The following is a 23,120-nucleotide window of genomic DNA, read 5'->3' as shown; positions in this document are numbered from 1 at the left end:
TAGCGGATTTCGGACTCTTTATTTCTTTGTTTCCGTACATTCCTCAGATACTTTTGTTAAATAATTCACTGCCAACATTAACGAACGTTGTTGTCGTGTTTCAAGAGCTTTTGAATGCCATTAAAAACTTGTACAGCTACATCAAAAATATGAATTCGCTTCACTATCTAGGTCGATATAAGTGTTTAAACATAAACATGTGACAGTATGACGTGTACCTCTGTCTTCTGCCAGCTCCCGTAAACCTCATATCGATGTCCTGAACAGTTCAAGAAATGAAAACGGTGTTAACAATGAGACTGATCCAGTAAGAGAGCGATTCTTATCGACGTTTAAAAGTCTCCGAAGCGACGTAGTTGACACTGAGAAAATTAATGTAATATAATACATATGGAGCCGCGGGGAAATATCCCAAAAATGGATGACAAATGTTGAACATGGGACGTCACCAGATGATGTACCTCCCACACGTGCAGCGGTTATGTTTGTCGATTCTGCTCTCGCTGGTAGGGGCGGCGCTATACATAGCTCCACTAGGCTATTCTGTTTTTGTAAATGTAAACCGATTCATCACATCACATCGTATAATGTAAAAACGAAAACTGAGTACCCTAGCTGAGCGATATGTAGCATTGCCCCCTACCGGTGAGGATAGAATTGACAATCCCAACCGCTGTACGTGCAGTGAGGTACGTCATCTGGTAACGTCATATGTCCAACATTTGTCATCCAGTTTTGGGATATTCCCTGACCTTTGCGCCCGGAAGTGTCTTATATTACATTACATGCCTCAGCGTCATCTACATCGCTTCAGTCTTTTTTTTTTTTTACCGTCAGTGAGAATCATTCTGTATACAAAAATATGGTCGTACATGAGCGTGTATATATTACAGAATAACTCTGGAATGCCTGGAGAAATCTGTAACAGATTTTTAGTACCTGAAAAATATATTGTATTGAATGTAACAAAAAACAATACTTGTAACCCTAGAACTCCTAGGTTAACAAAATTTGCTTGATCTAAGACTTTTTAACTAGAAAGGGAGAAAGGGGGGGAGGGAGGGAGGCGTTGTCAGAGGTGTCAATCGATGGCACTAGGAAAAAATGTCTTGTCGAGGCTGTCAAAGGATGACACGCAGATTTCCAAAAACGTCCGATGTTATTGTCAAATCCATACTCTTTTCTGTCGCTGGGGTGACTGGTGACAGTTCTGAAGGGTAAATTTAAACGAATAGAAGAATAGAACTCTTGGAGAGTTTTGTAGGAATTAATGCAACACATTGGAACCTTCGAGAATCGGCTAGATGTACACGGTATTATATACAGACGTGGCATTTATAAACAAAAGTCGCTTTTCAGAAGAAAAAGGGAAGAGGGGGCAGAAGAGATAAATAAGCAAGCAGACAACGCCAGTTAATCATCTCATGAAAACCTTTGTCAAAACTTCAGTTGAAAAAGCAGTAATGAAAGGAATTTCTGTAGGAAGACGTGAACATAAATAATATAATAGTAGTAAAAGAAAGCTGTATAGCCGATGCTGAGGAACTGTCGCTCGTGTTACAGGGAGCGGCAAGATGGCGAGGAGAAATCACGGCCCACCACCATCAGACCCAGGTAAGCAGTAGCCCTAAGGTGGAACGTACATACTATATTGAACAAGAAGGGACTATTATTGTTGTGATGCGACTTGTCACACCCAAGTAATTTGAAATAGTTATGAATCACTGTAGTAATGGCACTGAGACCACTTTTCAAATAGTACTCGACTGGAAGGATTCTAAATGACGAAAACGACTTTGTCTACTAAGAGTAACTGGGCAAGCGTAGAATACCACGAAACAGATTATTTAAAATTTTCACACTACACAATCTATTTTAAGTTATGATGTGGTTACTGAGTTTTCCACGACGGCAACAATGAAAATAATATTCTTGGTACTAAAACGCTAAAACAGTAACTCGAAGTTTTCAACACAATTACCACCAACCTCATAGGGACATGAGGACAGTGGTACGATTCCCGGAAATTTAAGCTTCAAAACTAATTTTATGTGACCAATGAGGCGAGAATTTCATATTAATATTGTTTCCTTTTCTTTGTTTCATCAAGGAACTAGCTTGGAAATGTCTAATAGTTTGATGAGGAACAATCTCTACAGATTTCACATTATGTAAATTATCTCTAACAGCTTTACCGTTTATAATGCTGGATTTAGTATCTTGCCTCACTCTAACCTGCTGAATATATTTTCTACAATGCATGTTGTCTGTAAACGTATTTGTAATAGTCTACGCCTTATCCTGTAGTCTCTTAGTTTCATCAGAAGTACCGTTCGTATAAAGGGTGTGTGAATTTCTGTTCTAACCATAGGTCTTTCTCGTCTTCTCGCTCTATAGGTTAATCTTCTGTAAGACAGATGGGCAGACATAGCTTCGAAATTCAAATACACGTGGCACTATTGTTACATTGCTTAAACGTAATTTATCTAGAAAGAAAAAGCAGTGAGCCACTATAATGACTGCCGTGCTTACAGCCTTCTTTGGAGCCACGAAGTATGCTCCCCCATTGTCCAATTCCAGGTCTCCTATTACTTTACTTAAGGATCTGTGAGTGCGTGAGGTGGGGGAGTGGGGGTGGACGCTCGAACCACCCTGTGGCCTATATGATAGTGGCTAACACTTGACGGATAAGTAGATCATACCTAATTTTGTTGGATAAGAGAACATAAACTCACCGCTCAAAATACACAATCCTGTCACAACAACGTGACAACCGCTTATGTTCGGCGTCAACCGTTCAATAACCACACACAGACGGCATGTGGCAGTACTAGCAGTGGAGGGTATACAAAACGTGTTTGGGAATAACGTGACACACAGTCTAGTCGTTGTAATACAGAAATGGAGCGATTTACTGACTACCATGAGGGCATGATCGTTGGCTTTCGGGCCAAGGATGGGAGCATTTCCGAAACGGCTAAGTCTGTAAACTATTCATATGCCGCCTTGGTTAAACTATACCATGCGTACCCAAATGGAGCCGAGACAACGGTGTTGCACCACAGTTCACTGCTGCGGAGATTTGTATGGGCGAATAGACGTGCAACTGTTTATCAACTAACCGCCCAGAAGATCCATGGGGGCTACCAGTAATGTCTCCTCATCGATCGGTCGGCGAATGTTGCTGCGTGTGGGCTTGCGCAGCAGGTGATTGGTTTACGCACCCATGCTGACTGTTCTTCATCAACGACGTCAATACCGCAGCTGGAAGTCCACTGAGTGCCTCTTCATATGAATCACGATCACGTTTTATGCTCCATCGGATACATGGTCGTTGGCGTGTACGGCATAAAACGCCTGAAAACAAACATCGTGCAGAAATCGTCGGAAGGGTTCAGGCCTAAAGAGGAGCTATATGGACTGGAGAATGTTTTCATGGTATTCCTTGGATGACCTCTTCGTTGTGGTAGGCACAATGGATCAACACAGTTATGCGTTCATTCTTATGGATCATCTTCACCCCTACATGCAGTTTGGTTTTCCTCAGCACGATGGCATCTACCAGCAGGACAATGTAACTGTCAGCTGGCAGCGTATGTGCATGATTCTAAGAGCACCAGAATGAGTTTACTGTATTCTCCTGTTCACTAAACTCCTCGGATTTTAACCCAATCAAGAGACTCTGTGGGACCACCTCGATCAAGCTGTTCGCGCCATGGATCGTGAACCAAGAAACCTAGTGCGGCTAGCCAAGGCACAGGAGTCGGCATGCCTCCACATCCCTGTCAGTACCTTCCAGAAATTCACTGACGCTCTTCCTGCTCGTCTTGCAGCTGCCCACGCTGCAAAATGTGATTATTCAGGCTTTGGACAGGTGGTCACATTAATGTGACTGGACGGTGTGTTAACACTCATGCTCATAAATTAAGGATAATTGCAGAATGTGGTGCCACACAACGTGGTACTACACAAAACTGGCGCTAATAACATAGGCACATAGGGAACACACACAACACAGATCTGTAAGTCCACGGTATTGGTGATAAGTTGAGAAAACCGTCCCGAAACACATGTGCTACAAAGCCCCACTATTTCCTGCGCATGTACCCCGACATGAATAAGGGATATGATCACCATGCACATGTACACAGGCCGCACAACGGGTTGGCATACTCTGGACCAGGTGGTCGAGCAGCTGTTGGGGTATATCGTCCCAGTCTTGCATCAGTGCCTGTCGGAGCTCCTGAAGTGTCTTAGGGGTTTGAAGACATGCAGCAATATATCGATCGAGAGCGTCCCAGACGTGCTCGATGTGGTTTAGGTCTAGAGAACAGGCAGGCCACGCCATTCGCCTAATTCTGTTTCAAGGTACTCCACCACGATCCCAGCTCGGTGGGGCAGTGCATTATCATCCATCAGGAGGAAGGTGGGACCCACAGCACCCCTGAAAAGGCGGACATACTGGTGCAAAATGACGTCCCGATACACCTGACCTGTTACAGTTCCACTGTCAAAGACATGCAGGGGTGTAGTGCACCAATCACAATCCCACCCCACACCATCAAACCACGACCTCCATACAGGTCCCTTTCAAGGACATTAAGGGGTTGGTATCTGGTTCTTGGTTCACGCCAGATGAAAAGCCGGCGAGAATCACTGTTCAGACTAAACCTAGACTCGTCTGTGAACAAAACATGGGACCACTGTTCCAATGACCATGTTCTGTGTACTTGACACCAGGCTTTACGGGCTCTCCTGTGACCAGGGGTCAGTGGAATGCACTTTGCAGGTCTCCAGGCGTTAAACCATGTCTGTTCAGTCGTCTGTAGACTGTGTGTTTGGAGACAACTGTTCCAGTGGCTGCGGTAAGGTCTCGAGCAAGGCTACCTGCAGTACTCCATGGCCCTTGCGGGCACTGATGGTGAGATATCGGTCTTCTTGTGGTGTTGTACACTGTGGACATCCCGTGCTGTAGCGCATGAACACGTTTCCTGTCTGCTGGAATCGTTGCCATAACCTTGAGATCACACTTTGTGGCAAATGCAGGGCCCGTGCTATGACCTGCTGTGTTTGACCAGCCTCCAGTCGCCCTAGTATTCTACCTCTCCTAACGTCATCAATATCTGTTCTTTGAGCCTTTTTCAACACACAGTCACCATTAGCACGTCAGAAAACGTCTGCACACTTACTCGCTGCACCGAACTCTGACCTGCACCAACATACATCTGCGTATGTGGACCACTGCCAGCGTCACCGTGCGACGACCGTGGGTCAAATGCACCCGCATGGTCATACCCCGAGGTGATTTAAACCCGCAAACCGCCCACCAGAGCGTTGTTTCACCATGTATCAGCATTATCCTTAATTTATGAGCATGAGTGTAGTTACCCCCTCAAAAGAGCGCTGTGGTCACGTTGGAGCGTTGTAATTGGCAACCAGTCGGATACGCGACAGTCCATCATTGACGTAAATCATACCGCGCGTGATAGCCACGCGGTCTAGGGCGACTTGTCACGGTCCGCGCAGTTCCCCCCATCGGAGTTCGAGTCCTCCCTCGGGAATGGGTGTGTGTGTTGTCCATAGTGTAAGTTAGTTTAAGTTGTTCTGCGTATAGCATACTTGAAGGAAATTGTAAGCGCTTTTCCTCGCTGTATTGAGACCGTTATGAATGTTGGAGGCGGTTTTTCACGGTTCTGGCGTGATGTCTCCTGTATTCAGCTAGAACCGATGACCTAAGCAGTTTGGTCCCATAAGAACTTACCACAAATTTACAAAAATTTTACGTAAATCATGGCAGTCGGTTGTCTTAATCAGTGCAGTAAGATGAGTTAGGAATGAGACGTAGCAGAACAGAAGACTGGAGACATTATGTTTGGACGTGTGCGTGCACAAACCCTCAATGAAGTTGTCCAACTTGTTGGGTATCAATATGGACTGTCCAATGTTTTTGCAAGGAATGTTGTATCACTGGACGTAAGAACAGTGGATTTAAAAAGATCCTGAAAGGGACTGGAGGGGAATATCATGCCTTGTCAGTAACAATTGGTTTGGAACGGAAGAAGAATTGCTGGTGTCAGTAAATAAAGGTCCATCTCAACCACTTTCCAAGCGAACTTTGAGAAGGGAACCACATGCAGTGAGTATGTGGAGTCGCGAAACTCCCAAAGGGCATTGCTTGCTGCGGCACATACAATTGCTAGTCTTGAATGGCGCATTGTGTCGATCAACGAGTCACGATTTTGCCTCTTTTCAAATGGCGCAAAACGGCGAATACACTGAGGGCCCAACGAAGCGTGTAAAGCGCGGCGGGTTGAGTGTGTAGTTCAGACCGGATGTGCTTCTATGATGTTTCGGGAGCTTTATTTTTTTTTTTTGTGCCTTGATTTGGGCCCACTCGTTCAGGTTACCGTGAACATGAACCAGAATGTTAGTTTAAACATTCTCGGTGATCAGATGTTACTCATTCTTCTATATCTTCATGACGAGAAAGCTGTGAATATGCTGTGGACACTTTTATCTTCGACCGGACGGTGTGGCGCAAAGGTTAGCGCTCTTGATTCGCACGGTTCAAATTACCGTCTGGCCGTCTTGGTTTAGGTTTTCCACGGTTTCCCTAAATCGCTCCAGGCAAATATGGAGATGTGTCGTTAGGAATGGGCACGACCAATTTTCTTCCCCATTCTTTCGAAATCAGCGCTTATGCTCCATCTGTAACGACTGCGCTCTCAACACGACTTTAAACTTCAATCTTCCAAGATGACAACAGCTGTGTTCAGAAAGCCAATCGCGTAGGTACGTGATCTGATGAACATTCAGGCATCCTCCCGAACCTCGGCTTGTCAAGCCATCTTCCAAGATGACAACAGCTGTGTTCAGAAAGCCAATCGCGTAGGTACGTGATCTGATGAACATTCAGGCATCCTCCCGAACCTCGGCTTGTCAACTACACTCCTGGAAATGGAAAAAATAACACATTGACACCGGTGTGTCAGACCCACCATACTTGCTCCGGACACTGCGAGAGGGCTGTACAAGCAATGATCACACGCACGGCACAGCGGACACACCAGGAACCGCGGTGTTGGCCGTCGAATGGCGCTAGCTGCGCAGCATTTGTGCACCGCCGCCGTCAGTGTCAGCCAGTTTGCCGTGGCATACGAAGCTCCATCGCATTCTTTAACACTGGTAGCATGCCGCGACAGCGTGGACGTGAACCGCATGTGCAGTTGACGGACTTTGAGCGAGGGCGTATAGTGGGCATGCGGGAGGCCGGGTGGACGTACCGCCGAATTGCTCAACACGTGGGGCGTGAGGTCTCCACAGTACATCGATGTTGTCGCCAGTGGTCGGCGGAAGGTGCACGTGCCCGTCGACCTGGGACCGGACCGCAGCGACGCACGGATGCACGCCAAGACCGTAGGATCCTACGCAGTGCCGTAGGGGACCGCACCGCCACTTCCCAGCAAATTAGGGACACTGTTGCTCCTGGGGTATCGGCGAGGACCATTCGCAACCGTCTCCATGAAGCTGGGCTACGGTCCCGCACACCGTTAGGCCGTCTTCCGCTCACGCCCCAACATCGTGCAGCCCGCCTCCAGTGGTGTCGCGACAGGCGTGAATGGAGGGATGAATGGAGACGTGTCGTCTTCAGCGATGAGAGTCGCTTCTGCCTTGGTGCCAATGACAGTCGTATGCGTGTTTGGCGCCGTGCAGGTGAGCGCCACAATCAGGACTGCATACGACCGAGGCACACAGGGCCAACACCCGGCATCATGGTGTGGGGAGCGATCTCCTACACTGGCCGTACACCACTGGTGATCGTCGAGGGGACACTGAATAGTGCACGGTACATCCAAACCGTCATCGAACCCATCGTTCTACCATTCTTAGACCGGCAAGGGAACTTGCTGTTCCAACAGGACAATGCACGTCCGCATGTATCCCGTGCCACCCAACGTGCTCTAGAAGGTGTAAGTCAACTACCCTGGCCAGCAAGATCTCCGGATCTGTCCCCCATTGAGCATGTTTGGGACTGGATGAAGCGTCGTCTCACGCGGTCTGCACGTCCAGCACGAACGCTGGTCCAACTGAGGCGCCAGGTGGAAATGGCATGGCAAGCCGTTCCACAGGACTACATCCAGCATCTCTACGATCGTCTCCATGGGAGAATAGCAGCCTGCATTGCTGCGAAAGGTGGATATACACTGTACTAGTGCCGACATTGTGCATGCTCTGTTGCCTTTGTCTATGTGCCTGTGGTTCTGTCAGTGTGATCATGTGATGTATATGACCCCAGGAATGTGTCAATAAAGTTTCCCCTTCCTGGGACAATGAATTCACGGTGTTCTTATTTCAATTTCCAGGAGTGTATATCACCTGATCTTAATCCCGCAGACGTTGACATTTACTCTTTTGGACAGCGGATGAAATGAAGAAATTAGCATCCCTGCTGTTTGGTAGCTCTACGACATCTTGTCGTCAATGAGTGGCTTCAGCTGCATATAGCATACTTGAAGGAATTTGTAAACGCTCTTCATCTACATCTACATCTACATCGATACTCTGCAAATCACATTCAAGTGCCTGGCAGAGGGTTCACCACCTCCACAATTCTCTATTATTCCGATCTCGTATAGCGCGCGGAAAGAATGGACACCTATATCTTTCCGTACGAGCTCTGATTTCCCTTATTTTATCTTGATGATCGTTCCTCCCTATGTAGGTAGGGGTCAACAAAATATTTTCGCATTCGGAGGATAAAGTTGGTGATTGGAATTTCGTGAGAAGATTCCGTCGCAACGAAAAATGCCTATCTTTTAATGTTTTCCAGCCCAAATCCTGTATCATTTCTGTGACACACTCTCCCATATTTCACGATAATACAAAACGTGTTGCCTTTCTTTGAACTTTTTCGATGTACTCCGTCAGTCCTATCCGGTAAGGATCCCACACTGCGCTGCAGTCTTCTAAAAGAGGACGGACAAGCGTAATGTAGGCAGTCTCCTTAGTGGGTCTGTTACATTTTCTAAGTGTCCTGCCAATATAACGCAGCTTTGGTTAGCCTTCCCCACAAAATTTTGTATGTGTTCCTTCCAATTTAAGTTTTTCGTAGTTGTAATACCTAGATATTTAGTTGAAATTACGGCTTTTAGAGTAGACTGATTTATCGCTTAACGAGTTCCTTTTAGCACTCATGTGGATGACCTCACACTTTTCGTTATTTAGGGTCAACTGCCACTTTTCGCACCATTCAGATATCTTTTCTAAATCGTTTTGCAGTCTATTTTGATATTCTAATGACTTTATTAGTCGATAAACGACAGCGTCATCTGCAACAAACAACCGAAGACGGCTGCTCTAAATTCGTTTATATAGATAAGGAACAGTAGAGGGCCCATAACACTTCTATTTTACTCGATGACTTTCCGTCGATTACTACGAACTGTGACCACTCTATAGGAAATCATAAACCCAGTCACATAACTCAGACGATATTCCATAAGCACACAATTTCACTACGAGCCGCCTATGCAGTGCAGTGTCAAAAGCCTTCCCGACATCCATAAACACGGAATCGATCTGAAATCCCTTGTCAATAGCACTCAACACTTCATGTGAATAAAGAGCTGTATTGAGGCCGTTATGGAGGTTGGAGGCAGTTTTTCACGGTTCTGGCGTGATGTCTCCTGAATTCACTAATTTTTCGCCTTGTGTGCTTATCGACAATACTGGCAATGAAATAGCTAATGCCCTTGAGAAGAAAGCCATTTACAATCTCAAGAAGGTCAACTAGTACCGTCAGGAAACTTCATACACAAAATAAAGCATCTCACCAGGAAGGGAATGAGAACCTTACAAGCTATAAGAAGAACAAACTACCCCAAGATAAGACCACGGTGTTGTGGACTTAGCTACTGGCGGGAAATCACAGGCTACACTGTCCATTCACAGTAATGTCACCGCCTGTCAAACGCCTGAATAACCATCTTTTGCAGCGTGGACAGCTGCTAGACTTGCTGGAAGGCCTGACAGGGATGTGGAGCCATGCCCGATACAGTGCCGTGGCGAGCTCGTTAGGTTTCTGGGTTGAGCATCCATAGCACAAAGAGCCCGATCGAGTCGGTCCCACAGATACTCGATTGGGCTTAAATTGGAGGAGTTCGGTGGCCAGAGGAATATGGTAAAGTCATCCCTGTGCTCTTCGAACCACGCACGCCCATTGCTTGCTGGGTGACGTGTCGCACTGTCATGCTGGCATATGCTATCCTGCTGAGACGCCCTGCTAAACCCACAGGACAGGACAAGTAGTAGGAATTGTGGATGAGGGCCAGAACGGGTGGCTGTCAGTTACACTCCAAACATAACACTTTATTTAGTTGTCCAAACATTACAGCGCAACTTCTAAGCTTGACTATCGACTGAAAACGTCTTTAATTCTAAAATGGCTGAAAGCTCATGAATTAAATATAACTGCTATAATTTTTTTCTTTTTAGAGGTAGAAGGTTCTAGGCTTTAACCCAAAATAGTATTTAAGCCCAAGCGATGTAAGACTTGACTAGTCAGATAGATTAAGTTTTTAAAAGCAGATGAAGGGCCATAAATTTAAAACAACAAAATTACTATAACTTTTGAACAGGCAGAAGGCCCAAGCTTTATGACCAATAAGAAACCTTACTTCAAAACGGCTGAAGACCATTGTTTAAAAAAAAACTGCAACCAATTTTCCAAGGCAGAAGGCCAAAAGCTTTTAACTTTAAATAGCGTTTAAGCGCAAGTGATGTAAGACTTGATAAGTAAGAATCCAAAAATTTAAAGCGGCTGAAGGCCCATCATTTTAAGAACAGCACAACTACAATAAATTTTCAACAGGCAGAAGACCCACAGCTTATCTTGAAAGAATGTAATACTTGATACGTAACATCCTTAAAACTTAAAGTGGCTGAAGATCGACGCTTTTAAAAACAATACACTACAATGAATTTTCAACAGGCAGAAAGCCCACAGCTTTATCTTCCAAAAAGTAATATTTGATAAGAAAGATCCTTGAAACTTAAAGTGGCTGAAGGCCGATGCTTTTAAAAAACGCCGCGCGGGATTAGCCGAGCGGTCTGAGGCGCTGCAGTCATGGACTGTGCGGCTGGTCCCGGCGGAGGTTCGAGGCCTCCCTCGGGCATGGCTGTGTTTGTTTGTCCTTAGGATAATTTAGGTTAAGTAGTGTGTAAGCTTAGGGACTGATGACCTTGGCAGTTAAGTCCCATAAGTTTTCACACACATTTGAACATTTTTTTAAAAAAACAATACAATAAATTTTCAACAGGCAGAAAGCCTTTGATTTTAAAAACACAATTACCAGCATACAAATTAAAACTATCGGCTATGAGCCATTAAAAACACACAATTAAAGGGATAATAAGAAAGGCAGTTTAGGCAACGGCGCTCAGAAGTTTCCAGGGGGTTCGGTCTGCTCTTGAAATCTTAACGTTCGCTTAGGTGAGACAAGAAGTCGGCCCAACTATACTCGATCCGCCGGCAACACAACCAAGAGACAGTCAGGGACCCATCGACAAGACGACTTGCTAACCACCGACCAGTATCGAGGGTTCCAAAGCCAAAACGTTACAGACACCGCAGCCCACAACCAAATATACATTAAGCTGTCTAAAACTACACACCATGTTGGACAGCGACAACAGGTGCCTGAGTTTACGTCAGCGACCAGAGCAGGTAACCGGAACACTAACGGCCACAAGGCAGAAAATTCCGCTGGCGCACTTGAATTTCAAATCGACAAATATAGTTAATTCCACCACACGGCGGCTAAATCTTCACCAACTCGAACACTCGCTGTTGCTTCCAGGAATACCACCAACAGCGAACCACCAACCAACGGGACAACGTGAAAAGACGTGGTTTCGGTAATTAAAACACCACTCAAGTTTCATGTCTTGGGTCGGTGAGCCACGAACCTCGCAGCACTCGGAACAGCCCCCACACGCTCCGACACTGCCTAGAGACCACCAGCGGGCCCGGCCGACTGCACTGCGCAGAGACTTGGTGGCTGATCCGCTCCAACCGACCAACTGGCTGCACACCGCCAAGCCGTAACTATAAGCACCAGACCAAAGATGGTATACGGTGCAAATATCGATACACATCACTGCTGCCACACGTAGAAAGAGGAGGAACGACGGCATAACCGCAATAACCGCAGGAAACCAAAGTTTTAAAGCAACGCGTAAGCTGGGTTCAGCACGGCTCACCTTCCAAGGGAAAACAAACTATGTAGGGGTGTACATGGACCTCAAGTACAGATGCATACTTGTGTTGATACTTTGCGCCTTTCAGAATGACAAGTTCACCCAGGGAATGCCACGAAAACATTCTCCAGAGCATAACGATCTCTCATCCAGTCTGGACCCCTTTTCTTTCAATCGTTTCACGCAATGTAAACCAACAGGCACTTGTCCCATGCAGCATAAAACGTGATTTATCTGAAAATTCCCCCTGTCACAACTCAGTAGATGTACATTTGCGGTATTGTCCAGCCAGTTCCGGCCTCCATCGCCGATGAACGACAGTCAGCATGGGTGAATGATTTAGGTGCCTGCAGCAGTGGCCCATAGGCAATAACATTCACTGGACGGTCGCTGATTAAGGCGCTCAGTCCGGAACCGCGCGACTGCTACGGTCGCAGGTTCGAATCCTGCCTCGGGCATGGATGTGTGTGATGTCCTTAGGTTAGTTAGGTTTAAGTAGTTCTAAGTTCTAGGGGACTGATGACCACAGAAGTTAAGTCCCATAGTACTCAAAGCCATTTGAACCATTTTTTGACGGTCGCTGAGGAGACATCGTTGATAGTCTCTTGGCTCATCTGGGCGGTCAGTTGCTCAACACTTGCAGTTCTGTTAGCCCGTACACATCTCCGCAGCCGTCGTTCACCCCTGTCATCTACGGTCAGTGGTACACCACAGTTGCCTTGGTGCCGGTTGTGGATAGTGCCGTTTTGTCTGCGTGGTATACTGTAATCATGGCGGCTCGCGAATTACTTACAAATTTGGCCATTTCGGATCTGCCTTCACCTTTGGCTCAAAAGCCAATTATCACGTCTTTTCGGACCTCAGAGAAATCGCTTCTTTTCCGCGTTACAACGACTGCACAATGTGTCCGCATCCACTCGATACGCTTTATATACCGCCCACTGCTAGTGCTGCCACCTGCCGTCTCTGAGTGGTTATTGCACACTGACTTCGAATATATGCAGTGGTCACATTAATGTGACTGGATTGTGTATATCGTCCACGATGTTTAATTATGGTCGTTTCAAACAAAACTTACATCTCGTCAACATCATACGACCTCCTGTGTACAACTGCAGTGAAATAACTTTTTTTCCTGTGTCTGCAGGAAGGGCACAGCAACGGCCTTACAAAATAACATAAACCGTCTGAAAGATAATTTACCGCCCTCAGTCCATGTACTGTTGTCTCGCCTATCGCATCCGCCTCCCCTCCCCCACGCGGATCCTGTATGACCCCATTCCGCTCCCACACCTCCTCTTTTTCCTCAAACGGATACAGATCCTCTTCACCTCCCATAAACTTCATCCCCCTCACCCACTTGTCTCTCCCATCCTCTCCCACCCCCGTCCACTGCTGCGGCTGTATTCCTACGTCCCACCTGCTCTCCATCTCTCCACTCTCCATACCCTCGCCCAAGGTGGCTTCTGCCAACTCCCCCTCCCTGATGATGCCCTCATTCCCTCCATCTATCCTCCTACCAACTTTGATCCTCCCCTTCCACCCCCTGCGTCTTTTCCCAAGGGCACCCTCTCTACCGTCTCTCCCTCCTCCCTTCCTCCCTCCCTCCTCTCCCCCGGGCTTCCCCTACCCCCTACCTTCCTTCCTTCCCCTCCCATCTCCTCTACCACTGGCATCTACGACCTCCCCTCTCCCTCTTCCCCCACCTCTTCCCCTCTGGCAGGTCCCTGGACTCCTACACGTACAGTGAACATTCACGGGCCAGAGATCGCCACCGGTTTTTTTTGTGCAATTGTGTTAGTGCTCTAGTGTTTCACCACCCACACTCCATCGTTCACGTGTGCCATTTCAGTCATCTGTGTTCGTGTACCAGTGTTGAACGTTTTTTATTTTACTACACCTGTGAATGGCTCCATGTTTTTTACCTAGTGTGTCTACTGTTTTTTGTTCATCATTTTGTTTTGTATTTCTATGTCTTCCTATATTGTACTATCTGTGGCCGAAGAGCGGCATAGTATTGCTGCTGCCAACCTACCTTGTATAAGGTGTTAAAATAACAATAAAGAAAAAAAGTACTGTTAGCATCATAACACATTTTAATGTACAGAACATCATATTACCTTCTTAGTCGACGCCATCTTTCTGAAACATAAGGCAAGAATTTAATGTTGGAATCTTATTGTGACTATGCTACACTTGTACACTAATCATTAAGCTTCTGCAATTATGTACTGATGATTATCATCTTTGTATATTATGCATACCATAAGCGAATGAAATAGTAATAAAAAGCAAGTCCGGCAACGTGATCAGAATGGAACCACTTCGCTATTTGCGAAATAATTTTAATGAAAGTTTTCCCTCTTAGATTAGGAGTAATGTTAGCAGTATGACAAGACACGTCTTGCTGATTACGTAATTTGTACACCATTTGTTGCAGGCCCGTCACTCCGGGTGGACCCAAGTAAGTCATCACCACGAAGCGCTGTGCCTTCAACATCGCTGCATCCACACCTTCACACCTTCTTGCATCTATCACAAATATGTGCATATGCATGTGTACTCAGCGGGAATTAAACCACTGCGAGTAGCTGCGTTACAAGCTTGCGGTTTGAACCAGAATTAGAAATCATTTACCTTACATATACTTAACTTCCGCAATTTTTGCTATGCCTCTGACTGCTTATTTTGTTAACTAGATTACCAGAAACTTAATTTCCTTTTTATATTTCCATTCATTAACGCCATATTCATATGCAAACTGTAACACAATTCTGTTCTTAGATTTAAGACATTCGTTACACAAAAATGTGATGTAAAGATTGTAACTCACGTAAATTCTCTCTCTGGTAGGCAACTCCAATCAACTAGAAGTACTAAATACAATTTCACAATACGCCAGTCTTCAACGAAGCAGCTCATAAACGTTTGTTTACAATCTGAAACCAACTGCAGCTGTAATGTTGTTGTCACCTTGCCATAGCACGTAAATAGTGTTAAGGATGGGCCTTAAACATTTCCTCCGTCACACTGTCACGTAAATTCATGCAAACAATAGTAAGCGTCACAACTTACCATTGTTTATTTGCTTCAATAATTATCACATTCACCTGCTCAGCAACAATTTTGAAACGCATTTGCGTTCAGGAACATATTCAGGATCTTTATCTGAGTCTTAGTTATCCACATCATCCTCGGATTTGCACAAATCGTCTCTGAAAAGTGTTTTCCTGGCAGGAACACCGCACACGTTACTACTAGTGGCAGCATGGTTTTTGGCGCATACCGCTGTTTACATGCACTCATCCTGCCAAAGCTGCCGTTAGTGAGAATTAAAATTAGAAACAGAGCTGCCATTTCTCGGTTTTTGAAGGAACTATCAACTAATATGAATAAATAACACACACAATAATCTGACACAATAATTCTGTTTCTCTTCGACGGTACATTACTATTGTTTACAGATGAGACCTTCATCTTATCTATTTGGCTATTATAGATCCTTTGGAGAGCCAATCCTGACAAAACTCTACCACCTGGTGAGCGAGATGTATGAGACAGGCGAAATAGCCTCAGACTTCAAGAAGAATATAATAATTCCAATCCCAAATAAAGCAGGTGTTGACATGAGCGAAAATTACCGAACTATCAGTTTAATGAGTCAGAGCTGCAAAATACTAACGCGAATTCTTTACCGACGAATGGAAAAACTGGTAGAAGCCGACCTCAGGGAAGATCAGTTTGGATTCCGTAGAAATATTGGAACGCGTGAGGCAATATTGACTTTACGACTTACCTTAGAAGAAAGATTAAGGAAAGGCAAACCTATGTTTCTAGCATTTGTAGACTTAGAGAAAGCTTTTGACAATGTTGACTGGAATACTCTCTTTCAACTTCTGAAGGTGGCAGGGGTAAAATAGAGGGAGCGAAAGACTATTTACAATTTGTACAGAAACCAGAGGGCAGTTACAAGAGTCGAGGGGCATGAAAGGGCAGCAGGGGTTGGGAAGGGAGTGAGACAGGGTTGTAGCCTCTCCCCGATGTTGTTCAATCTGTATATTGAGCAAGCAGTAAAGGAAACAAAAGAAAAATTCGGAGTAGGTATTAAAATCCATGGAGAAGAAATAAAAACTTTGAGGTTCGCCGATGACATTGTAATTCTGTCAGAGACAGCAAAGAACTTGGAAGAGCAGTTGAACGAAATGGACACTGTCTTCAAAGGAGGATATAAGATGAACATCAACGAAAGCAAAACGAAGATAATGGAATGTAGTCGAATTAAGTCGGGTGATGCTGAGGGAATTAGATTAGGAAATGAGTAACTTAGGAGTTTTGCTATTTGGGGAGCAAAATAACTGATGATGGTCGAAGTAGAGAGGATATAAAATGTAGACTGGCAATGGCAAGGAAATCGTTTCTGAAGAAGAGAAATTTGTTAACATCGAGTATAGATTTAAATGTCAGGAAGTCGTTTCTGAAAGTATTTGTATGGAGTGTAGCCATGTATGGAAGTGAAACATGGACGATAAATAGTTTGGGCAAGAAGAGAATAGAAGCTTTCAAAATGTGGTGCTACAGAAGAATGCTGAAGATTAGATGGGTAGATCACATAACTAATGAGGAGGTATTGAATAGAATTGGGGAGAAGAGGAGTTTGTGGCACAACTTGACAAGAAGAAGGGACCGGTTGGTAGGACATGTTCTGAGGCATCAAGGGATCACCAATATAGTATTGGAGGGCAGCGTGGAGGGTAAAAATCGTAGAGGGAGACCAAGAGATGAATACACTAAACAGATTCAGAAAGATGTAGGTCGCAGTAGGTACAGGGAGATGAAGAAGCTTGCACAGGATAGAGTAACATGTAGAGCTGCGGCAAACCAGTCTCTGGACTGAAGACCACAACAACAACAATAGTGATAAACAGTTCAGATATCTGTGTCTTTCGCACACCGTCTCTAGAAACTTTCTGTTGCTCTTACAATGGCTGCCGGACACTGCTTTAGAATATAGCTGTATGTTTACTTGTGTGACTAGGCAATATTATCATCATTATTATTAAGAATGACTAACCACTAGTGCTCTTAACGTAATGCGACAACCTTTTGACTCTAACAGGGGGTATGGTGCGATTTGTACAAGTGGTTAGTAGTCTGTCTGTCGTATATGGACCAGCGTTATTACTATAAAACATAAACAACACTGTTAACTCGATACACTGCGTGTTTTTCAGGCTTCCGCCTCCCCGCCAGCAGAGGGACGTGCCGCCACCAGGGGGGCGTGAGCCCGCCTCCACACCTAGGCCCGCCACCATCCGCCCCCGGTAAGCCGATCACACATTTATCTCTCTTACTTGGCTGCCTGTTGCCTCGTATTCGGCAACAGATACATCTTTCCCATGTCGTAACTCCACTGTCGCTAGTTTAAAGCAGCAAGCGCAAAAAAAAAAAAAAAAAAAAAAAAAATCCGCAAATACTCACTTCATATATGCTTTATTCATTTTAGTAGTACCTGTTTAAAGCCGTAACACTTCTAGTTATCAATGCTCACATCCTGCCGAGCCAATATCAACGCATCCCACCGACCCAACACCAACATTTTCTGTTGCCAATTATGCACAGTTTTCGTATTTTGGTATTGCGACTCGACGCGCGATTCTGGCCCTAGCGGGCTGAACTTAGTTGATATTTTAGGCACCCACTGGGCGGCAGCTACGTAGCGTAAATTGTAGCCACAGAGTGTTGTTAGCCAATCGGATTGCCCGAGCTGTACAATAGTAGCAACGTAAGTGCGAAAGTGCTTGTCTGTCTGCCCATCGGCATTACGATACGAGAAGCTCTCAGATAAAGGAAAAACTATAAAGCAGCCAGGTATTTTTTCTTCCAAGAAGATGATTTAAAAGTAGGTATTACGCAGGTTCATAACAAGATCAGAGCTGGAACTTTTTAACGGTTATTTAAAGTCGCCATTCGTCTTCGAAAATATTAAAAAGATTCCACACACCAGGTCTTGCCCAAGACCCCCCTAAAAACTACCGTACGGTCTCTCTTGAAAGTGGACTAGCTATCGCATCATTGTCCACTAAGAACAATGTTACTTTTCAATTGTCCATACTATCTCTATAGTTTCATACTAATATTATAAATACGAAAGTAACTCTGTCTGTTACGCTTTCACGACTAACCGCTTAATCGATTTTGATAAAATACGGTATGGAGATAGCTTGAATGCTGAGGAAGAGCATAGGCTACTTTAAAGCGTGTTCTACAATATATTTATTAATTTGAAGAATATAAAATATTTATTGAATTTGAAGAATGTAACTTGAAATACGGAACAATGATTCAAACGTTTTTTATTCCAGTCTTTGATCACAATATCAATAGATAGCTTGAATGCTGAGGAAGAGCATAGGCTACTTTAAAGAGTGTTCTACAATATATTTATTAATTTGAAGAATATAAAATATTTATTGAATTTGAAGAATGTAACTTGAAATATGGAACAATGATTGAAACGTTTTTTATTCCAGTCTTTGATCACAATATCAATAGATAGCTTGAATGCTGAGGAAGAGCATAGGCTACTTTAAAGAGTGTTCTACAATATATTTATTAAGTTGAAGAATATAAAATATTTATTGAATTTGAAGAATGTAACTTGAAATACGGAACAATGATTCAAACGTTTTTTATTCCAGTCTTTGATCACAATATCAATAGATAGCTTGAATGCTGAGGAAGAGCATAGGCTACTTTAAAGAGTGTTCTACAATATATTTATTAATTTGAAGAATATAAAATATTTATTGAATTTGAAGAATGTAACTTGAAATACGGAACAATGATTGAAACGTTTTTTATTCCAGTCTTTGATCACAATATCAATTCTTTAGACGATGACCGGTTTGAGTCGGTAATGACTATCCTCAGATCTCTTTTACACCATGTCCTACAATGAGGATGGTCATTACGGACTGAAACCGGTCATCGTCTAAAGAATTGATATTGTGATCAAGGACTGGAATAAAAAACATTTGACAGTATTGGTTCACTGTTTGTACACGCGACTATGTCGCAGTTGGTGGAACAATAATTACTTAAATATGGAACAATAATTACCATTTGAAAAAGGAGTTTGCTCTTTGATTGTTGTGAAAATATTTTAGTTTGATGTGTTCTACGTAATATGATTCGACGTAATGAATGTTTATACAATCCTCTGCTAGTTTAATCTAAACTTCCATGCTAATATTAGTCAAAAACCCGTCACATTTTAGCCTCTGCGCGTCATGCGTCTCTTATAATTTCTTTGTCGTCGTCAAATTTGCGTGAACAGCTCGCGGCCTAGCACTTAGCGTTGCTATTTCAGATTACACATTCTCGGGTTGAATTCCCACTTGGGTCGTTTTTTTTTTCTGCTCGCGTCTGGATGTCTTCGTTGTTTTCATCATCGTGCATCGAAGTCAAGTAAAAGGACTTGCACCAAGCTCCCGAACATCCCAGCCGGGGTGTCTGGTTCATTCAGCGTTCTGGCGGTGACAACGGTTATGAACGCACAAGCATTTCACATGTCCCATAGCTTGCCTCGCATTTAGCATTAACCTGCGATCTTGCAGTGTTACTTAAATATGTTACCTGGACAAATGTATTCGTAAAATTTCATTACTCTACATTATTTTTATCCAGTTTAATTGAAGACATTGAAATATCTCGAAATCTACACATCATATAAAAAAAGCTACAATTACAAAATTCCGGTTTGTTTGCCTCGGAAGTGGATATCTAACGATACCGCACTCGACCTGCCATCCTACCCCACGCATAGGTAGCGGTGTGGGGGGGGGGGGGCAGCTTTGAAATCTTGAATGGGAAGCCCCATATTTTATTGCAGACTACGATTTTACGGGTAAAGCTATTTAAAAGATAAGATCTACCAGCAAGTGCCAACACGACGTTATGACACGGTCGACCGCATCAGAAACGCCTTTGCTAACGTTCTCGCAGATATGCTTCTGCCCTGCGTACTGTCTTTTGAGAAGCGGATCACCAAATGTACTTAAGTTGGTGGTATTACGTTGGAATACCTACTCTAACCGGGAAAGCAGAGTAGCGTTCGCCTTGAGCCTTGGCCACTGTGGCTCATCGAGTAGTCATCTGTTCGATATTTTGGAGGAATAGAATGTTGCGAATGGGATTTCCAATTAGAAGTTATGAATTACTGGCATGTCCTACCCTCGCAGCGTGGAAGTATGGTCCCAGGTACCATTGGATATTCAAGGGCCATTGAGTAGCAAGTGGTAAGTTAGCATTGTTTACCCATTTGTATTCCTCCTATTACAGCGCCGTCTGTGTCGAAACGAAGAAAATGCTTCAGACAAAACGTATGTAGATTTTGCCGTCAAGTCGTAATCTGAAAAAAAAAAAAAATATTTAAAAAAATTGGGGTTCCCATTGAAGATTTCAAAGTTTTCCCTCTCCCCCGCTACCCACGCTCGAGATCGGGTGGCGGGCCGAGTCAAGTATTGTTGGATGTCCTCTTGCGGGACAAACGAATTGGAATTATAACGTTTTTTGATCTGATGCGTAGTTTTCGAGATATTTCAATGTCTTAAGTTAAAATGAACATTATGTGTTATGTATAATTTAACTAATGTACTATATGTTTGGTGTTGTGTGTTGATCTAATAGCCGAATGACAATGAAATTATTAATTTTATTGTTACGTTTGCAGGCCACCCGTCCAGAGACCTGGGCCATAAGTAGAAACAGCACCAGATCTGGAACGTAACACGTCTTCAAGTACTTATGCTACTATTAGAACCAATCTGTGTAACAGTTCAGCTTGTCAGCGCATACCAAATGCTAAAATAAAAGCAGTGTTATATTTTGATTAAAATTCAGTCTTGATCACGCTATGTCTGTTTTAATGGGTAACCGGTTTCGGTTTTCTCTATAAAACCATCCTCAGACCTGTGAATAAATTTTAAGAAATACTAGATACCAATCTTTAAATGAATGAAAAAGTCTAATGATGTTAAAATTTTAACAAAATGAAATAAAATTAAAATAAAATTAATTATACCCATTGGCTCCCTTGGGTTGGTAGGTGGAGCTCTCCTTGTTGCTGTGCAGTCAACTGATGGTTATGAGTGCTGAGCACGAGCTTAAATATGTAGAGGCTCCGCCTACTTCCTGTCACACTACTTCATAACTGCCAATCAGCGTTCATAATATGACGCCATCGTCAAAGTATAAAAGTAAGAAATACACTAATAACATAAAATTGATTCATTTAAATATCTGATTAACAGATAGTAGTTATGTCTACAACTTATTTATATTTAGGATAAAACAGTGAATTGCGATGTGTGATAGCTGTGCCCTCTATGGACAACCTTAATACTATTACAGTGCCAGTTACATCAAAGATAAAAATCCTTGGCGTTGTGGTATATATCGATTATACCGAGTCGTCTACATCACACTTGCATCTTTGTTGCATGCTGTAGAATCGTCTTGTTTTAACTGTAGTTTTTATGGCAATGTTCTTTATAGCATTAGGTTAGCAGCCAATAGTACGTTCCACATTATGTATATCTAAATAACTGATGAGACTGCTGATGCTGCATATTTTACATACATTGATTTTGCCATGGGTATAACTAATCTTATATTAAAAAACAAAAGAGTAGATGCTTTTATTATAAAATTTCGTCAAAAAGGTCGTAATAATATTTTTCACGAAAATCTAATTGTTCATTGAGCAGCATTGATGATTTGGTTTTCAAATGAGCATATATCTCGATTTCTTCTAGGATATTCATAAGTAAGCCTTTATTTGCATAATGAAGAACTTGTAAATTCTGTTGTACTGTCCCCTCAGCATGATTATTGAATGTTATATGATGACCAAAAACAGACTTTGTTCGTGAGGTACCTGACGTATGTTCTTTGTACCTTACTGCAAAATTTCGACCTGTTTGGCCGATATATATTTTTTTACAGTCTCTACATTGGATCTTGTACACTCCTGATCTGGTAGATTTTCTATTATCTTTATTTACGGTATGTCTTAATTTTTGTTGTAAAGTATTGTCAGTTGTAAATGCTATTGTTATTCCAGAATTTTTGAATAAATTAGTGATTCTATCTGATATGTTTCCCATATATGTCATCTTCATATATTTTGGATTACTTATTAGTGGAGTACTTTGTGATTGTTGTACTTTATTAAAAATGATATCTACCTGTCGTGTGTCGAAAGAGTTGGTTTTTGCAATTTGTTTTAAGATGGTCATTTCCTTTTTGATCTCATTAGCTTCTAGCGGTAATTTTAGTATTCGGTGTATCATAGACTTAAAAAATGCTTTTTTATACTTGTCAGGATGACATGATGTAGCATTAATAATAACATCAGTGGTTGTAGGTTTCCTGTATATGGTGAATAAATGTTTCCCATTGTTATTAATTATAGTGAGATCTAAGTAGTTAATAGATTTTTGATTTTCATGCTCAACTACTTAGATCTCACTATAAGGAAGAGAATCGCTGTTTCAGAACCGAGTAATGCTGCTACTACAAACGTGCTCTATGATTCACACCGAACATCTACAAAACTGGAAACTATCTCACTCCGATATGTGTTGTACGCTAAGTCTAGTTCTTCATACATATATCTATATTTACACTCATCGAAAACACTGTGATGAGCAAGATAGAAGGTACCTTCCATTGTATTGAGTATTAAAGTTTCCTCTCATTCCATTCACGTATGATTCCTTAAAGCCTTCTGTACCTGTTGCTACATCCCAAGAGTTTCTCACCTGGCGCAGCTTCTCTTTGTTTCCGAGGACAAAAAGAAC

At 43.2% G+C, this 23,120-nt stretch overlaps 1 protein-coding gene across 3 annotated transcripts in view; it reads left to right on the top strand.

Annotated features, from left to right (window-relative positions):
• Positions 1-21,113, top strand: part of LOC126259186 (proline-rich protein HaeIII subfamily 1-like) — a 60,778-nt gene extending 39,665 nt beyond the window's left edge. The window contains exons 3-6 of one of the 3 annotated variants that reach the window (XM_049955768.1): positions 1,564-1,614; positions 14,699-14,722; positions 17,490-17,579; positions 20,990-21,113. In XM_049955768.1, coding sequence (XP_049811725.1) covers positions 1,564-1,614; positions 14,699-14,722; positions 17,490-17,579; positions 20,990-21,017 — 193 coding nt within the window. In that variant the 3' untranslated portion in view covers positions 21,018-21,113. The remainder of the gene's footprint in view (positions 1-1,563; positions 1,615-14,698; positions 14,723-17,489; positions 17,580-20,989) is intronic. The other 2 variants (XM_049955767.1, XM_049955769.1) reach the window with 2 other exon arrangements.
• The last annotated feature ends 2,007 nt before the right edge of the window (positions 21,114-23,120 follow it).

Source organism: Schistocerca nitens, chromosome 5 (genome assembly GCF_023898315.1).
Source record: "Schistocerca nitens isolate TAMUIC-IGC-003100 chromosome 5, iqSchNite1.1, whole genome shotgun sequence".
NCBI lineage: Eukaryota > Metazoa > Arthropoda > Insecta > Orthoptera > Acrididae > Schistocerca > Schistocerca nitens.
This window is presented reverse-complemented; position numbering and strand designations above follow the sequence as displayed.